The sequence below is a fragment of the Sceloporus undulatus genome, chromosome 5 (assembly GCF_019175285.1).
Source record: "Sceloporus undulatus isolate JIND9_A2432 ecotype Alabama chromosome 5, SceUnd_v1.1, whole genome shotgun sequence".
Lineage (NCBI taxonomy): Eukaryota > Metazoa > Chordata > Lepidosauria > Squamata > Phrynosomatidae > Sceloporus > Sceloporus undulatus.
Window position 1 is genome coordinate 11,514,558 of NC_056526.1, and position 10,042 is coordinate 11,524,599.

The 10,042-nt window shown below is 39.0% G+C and overlaps 2 protein-coding genes across 7 annotated transcripts in view; both read right to left on the reverse strand.

Annotated features, from left to right (window-relative positions):
• Positions 1–10,042, reverse strand: part of USP6NL (USP6 N-terminal like) — a 681,049-nt gene that overhangs the window by 650,117 nt on the left and 20,890 nt on the right. The gene's annotated exons all lie outside the window — the stretch shown is intronic.
• ABCC9 (ATP binding cassette subfamily C member 9) overlaps positions 685–10,042 on the reverse strand; it is a 136,017-nt gene continuing 126,659 nt past the window's right edge. For all 6 annotated transcript variants that reach the window (XM_042469862.1, XM_042469868.1, XM_042469866.1 and 3 more), the window contains 5 exons: positions 9,364–9,472; positions 7,811–7,914; positions 4,720–4,853; positions 3,188–3,250; positions 685–1,010 (listed from right to left, as the gene is read on the reverse strand). In XM_042469862.1, the coding sequence (XP_042325796.1) occupies positions 873–1,010; positions 3,188–3,250; positions 4,720–4,853; positions 7,811–7,914; positions 9,364–9,472 (548 nt within the window). In that variant the 3' untranslated portion in view covers positions 685–872. The remainder of the gene's footprint in view (positions 1,011–3,187; positions 3,251–4,719; positions 4,854–7,810; positions 7,915–9,363; positions 9,473–10,042) is intronic.

The window sequence follows — 10,042 nt, forward strand, 5'->3', positions numbered from 1 at the left end:
AGAGGACTCAATTGCTGTTGTGGTTTTTTTTTTATCAAATTATGTGTTCGGTGCTGATATTAAATTGATCTTTTGCCAAAGGAAACACAAGACTCTTGTTGCTTTTGCCTCATCCAAAGAGACAGCTTATTCCATTCGAGATACTTGTTTTTAACAGTGGTTTTTCAGTGGTAGCTATCAAACTTAAAATGTGGAAACCAAGGCAGGAACCAAGGTACTTTGTCAGTGGGACTGGGACCCAAACTAGTCCCCTCCTCCCTGTACCCCCCATAAAAGCTTGTTTGCCAGGACTAAGAAAACTGCACAAAACCCTTTTCTAAGTGACACGATTGCATGGGGGTGTGTAAGAAAGTTTTGTCAAACCAAACGTTTGACACAGGCATGTCCTCTGAGTCTAAGGAAGAAGTTGAGAGTCAAAGGGACATGCCAGGACTGCAGCCACTCCAGTAGTCTCTGGAGGTAACCCTGCAGCCAGTACTAGGACCAAGTTCCCAGGTACAAAGTTTCCTTCCACCTGAGTCAGACGTGCCAGTTTTTTTTTTAATCTTATATAAGTTCCTTCCCCTTTTCTACTACAACATTTGATTCCATGGAGCTACTCTAGTTGGGGACTAACCAACTGGATTCTGGCCTACATTGTTTCTTCCTCTAAAAAACAGTCCAGGAATTCTGTACAGGATTGTATAGCATTTTGTGAAGAATTTATTACTCTGAAGCATACATAATGGCTTTCAATTTTATAAAAGTTACAAATGCAAAACTCCTAGGCAAAGTTTGCAGTGATGCTGCAGCATATAGAAAATATAGTTTTTCCTCCCTTTGTTGAAAAATCAGATGTTAAAAAGTTGGCAACATTCAACTTAGTGGCCCTTTCACATGTCTGCCCGAACAAATGATGCAAAGATGCTATCTTCCTGAGCCAGGAGATTCTCAGGTGTATCATTCTCCAAAATGATCCCTCGTTTCATCACAATGACCAGGTCCGCTGTCAGGATGGTGTGGACTCGGTGCTGCAATTAATAAAATAGAAATAAAAATAAAACTTGTTGTTCACTTTTATACTGTTTTCTGTTTATGTCAAGGGAACTTTGCAGAAGAGTTCATACATTGATCAGTCGACTAATAAAATTAGCATTGTGGAAGATTACATGAGCTGCTCCCCACTTACATCTTAAAAGAACTTGTAACCTTAGAAGAACAACTACAACATGTTAAAGCCACCCATAAGTGAGCACAGGAAGAATAATGCTCCACTAATGAAACTAATCCACTAGAGAAATACTCTCTCAAGTACTCAGTGGAATAGGACCATCTTGGTCAATTTGCAGAACAGTGATAGAGTGAGAGACAATTGGATAGCCTGAAGAAGGGAGTTCAGATACAAAGACTGGTACCCACAGAAGCTCTTCCTTAGCTGATCTTTATTTTCTCAACCCCTCCAGACCCTTTCAACTACCTTTTTTCTGATGACAAAAAGAAGATGAAATGTCTGTCCTGGAAGCCACCAAGAATGGGAAGTTAGGGTTAGATTGGTTGCAAGAGGGCCCTGTACTGTTTTTTAAAAAAACATTAAACATCAGAAATGGACTTTTGGACACATCTGGGGTTCAGGGGGCAATCTTTGTGTGCCCACAGAAGGATCCAGAACCTACCATTGCACACTCCTGAATTACACCTTAGGTAGAGAAACCATGTTTATTCACCTTTTGTAGGCAGGAGGAAAGCATGCCTCCCCAATTAGTATATAACACAGTGTCTCTTACCTTTAAAATGCTAGGCAGCTCTGATAACAAAAGTTAGAATACCCCATTCCAAAATATAACAAGCTCGGTTGCTCAAAGCTTGAACAAAGAAGAAGAGAAGGTAAAAGAAGTAATACCAGAAAGCTAGTGATCTCACAGGATTCCTGGGCTGAGAGTATCTATTTGTTTGTCTTCACCAAAGTGGTGAACAGACCATCCTCTTTGAGGAGTAAATTGGCAGCTGTGTCACACTCAACAAGTATACCATCAGAGAAGACTAAGATAATATCTGCATCCAGGATTTGAGAGACCCGATGCTGAAAGGAAGGAAGGGAGGAAGGAAGGAAGGAAGGAAGGAAGGAAGAAAAGAGGGAGGGAGGGAGAGAGGGAGGAAGGGAGAGAGATAAATAACAGAAAGGTACTCCAATGTGAATATAATTAAAGCTTGATATAAACAGAGACAGAAACGTTTTATTGAAATTGAGAAAAGAGATCTACAGAGAATGAATGTGCAAGTATAAAAATTAGAAAGATGTTCCATATAAGAAACCAGGAAAGGAATATTCATTCAGCTTCTGTAATTTCCTCCTTTGATTTACTGGATATGTCATCTTCTTGCATGATGAAGAGTAATTCTTAATTTATTAGAATGGTCCAGACTCTGTAGCTTGAAAGTTGTAGGTATCCTATGTCAAATTAGCTTATGCAATAATTCTACACACATGTATTTATTCTATATATGTGGGAAGCTAAATATCTTGAACCTCCTCCAATTAATATAACATACGACAATTTATATAATCTCAGGAAAATTGTGCATGCAATGATTTCCACATACAGTGCGCCCACGTCATATGCGGGTGTGCTTTATGCGGCTTTCAGTGTATGCTGAAAGCCATGCTGGGAGAAGGTGTGGCACATCTCATAAGGGATAATGGGGTGCGCATCCATTCATTTAAATGGGGCTCAAGCATAGGTGGAATTCCCTTTAGGTGTGGGAGTCCAGAATGGATGACCCACATAAAGGAAGGGCAGACTGTAGTATCTGAACAGCTTCCAAAATTCTATAGTAGTAACAATTCACCACCATGGCATAGTGGTTTGAGTGTTGGACTTTGACTCTGGAGGCCAGGGGTCAAATCCTGGCTTGGTCATGGAAGCCCACTGGGTATTCTTGGACAAGTCACACTCTTTCAGTCTCAGAGGATGGCAATGGCAAAGCCCCTCTGAAGAACCTCTTCAGGAAACTCTGTGATAGGTTCACCTTAAGGTCACCATAAATTGGAAATTACAGTACTTGGAGGCATACAATAACAACAACTATCAGTTCAGATAAAATCCGAAGGCCTGAGTTTTTACCATAAAGCCTAGTATCTCATGCAAAACAAATCTCTATCAGCTGGGAAGATGTGGAAAGGAGGTTTGCTGTGAACTCACATACTTACAGCTATGATTACAACTGTGCGATGTGCAAAGGCAGTCATGACAACCTTCTGCAAAATGTTTTCCTAGAAAAGAAGGAATGCAACAATCACTCATTGACCTCACAAGTGGAGCCCTGTACAGTAAGGCCTTTCCATGTACAGCAAAAAAATCAGACCATGTGTTGCAAATGAGTAAAAACGAGTCCATGTGTTGCACCTCATGTAATAAGAATGGATCACACCAACAGAATCCCCTAGTTTCTGGACTAGCAATAAGAAGCTGATCCTAGGCACAGAAAGCAAAAAAGACCAACAACCACAATTTGGAAGTAAGGTCCACAATTCTGAATGCCTGGAAACCAGAAAGCCTCCTAATAAATGCTTCTCAGGAAAACCACTTTTGATTTCAACATTGGCTGCCTAAGCAGTGCCTACCTTGTCCTGCCTCTTCCTAGGCCCACATAAACATCACAAAGGGTTTTGGGAAGCAGGAAGCCAGCCATGGAAGGAAAATTGTAGTTCTCTGCTACTTTGTGTCACCCCATGCAGCCCACAAATGGACCCATTGGTAGGTCTGTGGGCCCAATGCTTCTAGAAGTTGAACGGGTAAAATTCACTCAATATATATAATGGGCCAGACAATCAAAGCACCAATGGACCCAATGTTTCTAGAAGATGGATGGGTAAAATTCATTCAGCGTAAATAATGGAACAGTCCATCAAGGCACCCACACAGTTATGTGATGGGTAGCTCTGCCTGTGTGGCTCATTTTGTGTAGGAACTGGGCCTCCAAAAGAGGTTGGAATCAAGAGTGGCCAAAGATAAAAGCCCACAATAGTTTCCCTATTACGACAAGGCTAGGAAAATGCATTAGCACATGGGAAGGCTCTACTGGGGACTACACACATGTTGGGCAAATCCAAATCCCACACTGCAATTGCCCCTTTTCTCTCTATGATACTCGATCTCTTCTCTTCCTCTTGAGCAGACAGACATGCACAATGCAGAAGAGGAAGTGAACCTCAGAGCAGCAGCACCACAGCCTCAAGAGTGCCATATAACAATAAGGGTTAAATGAAATCAAGTCTAAGGCTGCACATGTCACACCCCAACCTTAAAAAATAAATGCTTGCAAGACAAGAGGTTGGACCTCTCATTGAAATGCCTGGATTGTAAGAAGGTTGTAAATCCAAATGTCCTTCTCCCCTAAAGTGGAGTTGGCCAATGTATCAGATTTAAGGGACTGGATTTTCCCTGTGAAAGGTGTTTAGGGCACAAGACCTCTCAACTGTTCATTAGGTCATTGGGGCAGAAGACTTCTCCTGATCTGGGAGGCATTCTCTGACTGAAGTAGTGATGTTTCATCTGCAATAATACTTTATTCTTGACTGGCTTGGCCTCAGTTTTGGAGATAAATGCAATTTAATCCTCCATGATTCTATCTTGCCTGAACTGGAGGAGAAATGTACCCATTGTTGTGTTTTAGAACAATGCCTAAGAAAAATGTGAATGAGTGAAGGAAATTGGGGGGGGTGTTAAATTTTTTACTCACTGTGGCCATATCAATAGATGCCGTAGCTTCATCCATGATGAGGATGCTACTCTTGCGTACAAAGGCTCTGGCCAGGCAGAAAAGCTGCCGCTGGCCAACACTGAAGTTCTCTCCTCCTTCTGTTACTATAGCATCTGGAAAAGAGATAAAGGGTCAAGGATTATATCAGTGATTCAGCTTCATTTTCTACATAAGAGCAACTAGAAAAGTAGTACATACTATAACCCCTGGGACAACAGCATCAAACCACAGAATAGGATAACGTGCTTGTCCTGTACCAAAAATGGGACAAATCCCCCCTTTCTCTGTTACTGAGAAAAGGTTTTATTTTTGTGTTGATGTGGCAGCAGTGCTGTGAATGATTTTACCATAAAGATAGTAAGCCAGCCTGGTTTGAGTGTCGGATTAAGACTCTGGAGATCAGGGTTTGAATTTCTGTTCAGACCTGGAAATCTACTGGGTGGCTGTGGGCAACTCAATACTCTCTCAGACTAAAAAAAAAAAAAAAAAAAGGCAAAGGCAAACCTCCTTTGAAGAAATCTTGCCAAGGATCCCACAATAGGTTTACTTTAGGATTGTTATAAGTCAGAAACAACTTGAAGGCACACAACAACAATGACTAAATCTCATCAATTTTGGGAGAATTGTTTCAAAGTGGCTAAGAAAGGATACAGTCCTTAAAATGAGTCATGACTGGCTATGATCATCCATGTGAGTACATAAAGGAATACCTCACTCTAACACAGTGGTTCCTAACCTTTTCTATGCCCCACACCCCTAGGAAAAGTTTAATTAATATCCCCACCCTCTACAAAAGTAATATCACATTTGGAGATGAAGAAGTTTATAATTTTTGAACCACAAATTGGACCACAACCTTGAAATTTTCATCTCACACCCCTAAAGGCATGGGCACCCAGGTTGGGAACCCTTGCTCTGTTCATTAGCCCTTTATTTATTTAGCCAGGCATTTGGTGACAGATTTTTTTTTTGCTGGTTTTAACTTATCTTTTAATATTAATAATGTTTAATAATTTTTAACTTTTGTAAATTAGCGCTTTTACTTCTGTCTTTTAAAGTTATTATTTTTAAAAAATTATTGTAACCTGCCTTGAATCCCATTGTGGGAGAAAGGCAGGATACAAATCCTTGAAATAAATAAATAAATACATAAATAAATGACATTAGCTAAATTTAAATGCCTAGATAACATTCAGAGACATAGCTGTGTTCACCTGGAATATGCAAAAGGGTCTCACAGTATCTTTGAAACTGACTGTGAGAAATAAATTATAGCACAAGATCAAGGATATTATCACATGCCTCTTTTTGACTGATTCAGGCAAGGGTTGGGCAGGAGCTTAAACAGATCTTATTGTACGCCTGCATGCTGAACTTGGCCATATCATGTAATTGATATGGTTAAGATATGGGAAAATATGGTTCTTTTAAAAGTATGCCAGATCAGGTACGCAATGTGACCAAGTTGGGCACAAGGGCGTGCAATAAGATCCGTTTTCACCCATTTAAACCCATGCTCAGCCTGTGCCCAGATTGGGTGAAAAGAGGCATGCAATAATCTCCCATGTCACAGAACTAGTCTCAAAAATGCTGCAAGATTCTTTTGCATACTAGATAGCATTGTGAGACTTACCACAGCCAATACATGATCCCAGATTAGTTGAAATCATTGCAGGATAAATGAAACAAATGAAGTAGAAACAAAGGGGAGGGGAGTAATGGCTATGCATGGCAAAAGTAGGATTACTGTTTTAGGGGAGTTGTTCACTTCCCTTTTAGGTTAAAAATAGAAAACATTCAAGTCAGCATTAGTTGGTATAACTAATGGAGTAATCTTGGCCAGAGCTATCCCTGAAATATACTTAACAGTCTGAGAAGATATTTGAAATGATATGTAGGTAGTTTTAAGATATGTTCATGAATCTTTTGGACACTTTCCCCTCCCACCTCATCCAGAGCTTAATTTGTGTAAAACAGGGGAAAAAAGGAAATACAAACACTGCAATTCAATATCTTTACATGAGAAATTCCAGTAACTCAGACTTCCATAAACTCAGTTATCGCATTGGAAAGTAGCCCAGTTTGGCTTACCTTGCAGTCTAATGGGGGAAAGCATTATTAGCAGTAAAGTGCTAGCCTAGCCTTGACATAGTTAATGGGATCTGCTTTATCATTTGGGTTTTCATTTTATTTTCAAATTTGGATTTCATTTTGTAACTCAATTTCCCTTCAAATTTTGCCTTTGTTTGAAAATATTGGCTTTCAGATATACTTTTGAAATTTTTATACTTTCAGTTATTGTGGATAATTTACAAGTCAGACACTCATGAGTCAAGTATGTGTCAACTTGCAATTCAGAAATACTACTTCTTTTTGAGGAGACATTTCATTTAAAAAGTTCAAAATGAGAAGAATAGAAACACTTGATTGCTGCCCCCTTTTCAGCTTTCTGAATATATTTTGGTCCAGTTAATACACTGTGGGTATTTTATTTTATTTATTAGTTTGACTTATATGCAACCTTTCCCCCAGAACTGGGACTGAAGGTGGTTTTCAACATGACCTAAAAAGGAACAAATACAATCATAATACATTACAGTACTAAAACACAATTAAACAAATCACAGCATTGTAACACAAGATTAAGATTTCTTTGGGCAGCTAAGGTTTTTTTCAGGTGCACTCCCCAAAATGAAATATCTTAATAAGACAATCAGGCGATTAGATACAGACTGAATATTCCTTATCCAAAATGCTTGAGATCAGAAGTGTTTTCCATTTCAGAGCTTTTTGGATTGTATCTGCATATGCTTCCATAATGAGATATCTTAAAAGATGGGACTCAACATAAATTCATTTATGTTTCATATATACCTTAGGCACATAGCATGAAGGTAATTTTATACAACATTTTAAATAATTTTATGCATAAAACAATTTGTGCAAAACAACTTTTAAAATGAGCCTTTTCACAAGCAACCTAATAGCTACTTTACACATCAGATTCTATTTCTAACCAAATGTGTTGGTGGATGCAAACTGGTATCACATTTCATTCTGGTATACACACCTAGACCTCCAGGCAATGATTTTACCAAGTTCTTCAGCTGGGCTATCTCCAGAGCTTCCCAAAGTGTATCATCAGTACATTTGCACTCTGGGTCCAAATTAAAGCTGAAGAAAAGAAGATAAACAAATACTGAATGTGATGCACACCTTACAAGCTCCATTGGGAGTATGCTGCCTAGTGAATTCCATCCATTCAGGCACAACCTTGTGCCTGGAGTTCTAATCAAAGAAAACTGGGGGTCATTACCTCAACAATGTTTAGGAATCCCTTCTACACACTAAAATTCTCAGTCCCCAAAACTGTAGAAGATAAACCTGCCCTATTGAACTACAAAAGAGGTAGAGATGCAGGGAATTTCATTTGGTCTGCATTTTTAAGTGAGCTGACCTTTCTGTCCACACTTTCTGGACTAGTATGGCTATCATAGCACAGTTATCACTGAGACTGTGTATCTCTCCATATTCTGCAATGCAGTTCTCAGCACAAAAATAGCACCAAAAATTAAATAAATGAATGCTGTATAAAAATGAAAATAGTGGGAAAATGCCAGCCACAGATGCTGGTGAAACATCAGGAATAAACTCTTCTAGAACATGGCCACATAGCCCCCGAAACCACAAGAAACTATGGATGCCGGCCATGAAAGCCTTTGACTTCACATTGAGTCCAAACCCTTTTGTAGGAGAACTATATGAGAATATATTGGAAATTATATATTTTTTAAAAATTACAGAATGGTGTGGAAGTTTAAAGAAAGAGAAACTTGGGACATTCAATAAAATCCATAAAAGAAAATGGAGACACATCTTGAGATAGAGGCCTTGTATAATATGCTGGACTTTTATTTGATGTTGTTGTTGCTTTCCTTTGTTGTAACTGATTTTAAGTTTTATGATGGTTTAACTATATTTGTTTTAACTGTTGTCTTCTTTAGGGTCTACATAAAATCACAACAGGACATAAACACACTATAACATATTACACAGAATCATAATTACATTGGTACATTGCCTGTGGCCTGTACACAGCTCTTTTAAAATCAAAGTTCAGAGGATCAGGAACTCTCAAACCATTTCTGGACAAGGGAAAAGAGGTGAGCAAATGCTGAAGGTATCCTTTATACCTTGCAAGCAGACGGTAGAAAAAATATTACATCTAGTTCTCTCTGGGCTGAAGGGAAAGCAGTAATAATAATGAGGTTGATTAATAATAATAATAATAATAACAACATTTATTTCTTACCCACCTTCCTCCATAGACCGAGGTGGGGAACAACAACAATTAACAGATAAAGGAAGCACCAGAAAACTCTGAAAGATTTTACAAGTGTGGGTGGAAATCATGATCCTTACTCAGGTGTCTAGAGACCAAAGATTTGAATTTTAAAATCCACTCCATCTCCTTTTTCTCTAACAAGACATCCATCTTGAGATGTGCCTCCAAATTCTTCTGATGTAGAAACTGGACTGAATAGACTTATGACTGAAGAAATGCAGAGCTGACATGGTTCAGAAACAGGTTCGTCTTTACCAAGAGAAGGCAATAGGTCTTACCGAATGGAACCACTGAACAATATGGGATCTTGAAGGATTATGGATAACCTGGAGCGCAACATATCCAGCGGCAGTTTTGAGATATCAATGCCATCAATCACGATCCTCCCTGTTCACAAACAAACAAACAAACAAACAAAATACAGAGCAAAATGGATAAGATATCCAATAAAATGAGTAAAGAATATAGAAAGACATCAGGATATATGGCTTGATCCATAAAGGTACAACCCAAAATGTCATGATGTTGTTGGGCAGGACTTGGGGGCAAAAATCCTGGGCCTCATTGAGCAAAACGAGCAGGATGAGGTTGGAATGGGGAGAGTGTTCATAAGGTTAGTAAAGACAAAACATACAATTGCATAACTTCATCACTGCAAAAGGTTGCTATACTTTTGTGATGGGATGTCATTCACACATTCACCCTGTTCATTTGTCATATTGTGCGAAGGGTGTATTACTTTAAATGCCTGTGAAGAAAAGGCAGGTTGGAATATTGGCAACATTTAATCAGAGTGAGCTTGGCATCAGTCAATGTGAGTTTAGCCAAAAAAGGTGGAGGTTACTCTCAAGAGTGGATATAAATAGGCTGAGTGAGGCATGTGTAAGGTAGATAGGAACCAGATAATAATGATGATGATGATTTATTTATAGCCCACCCAATCACGAGGAATCCAAG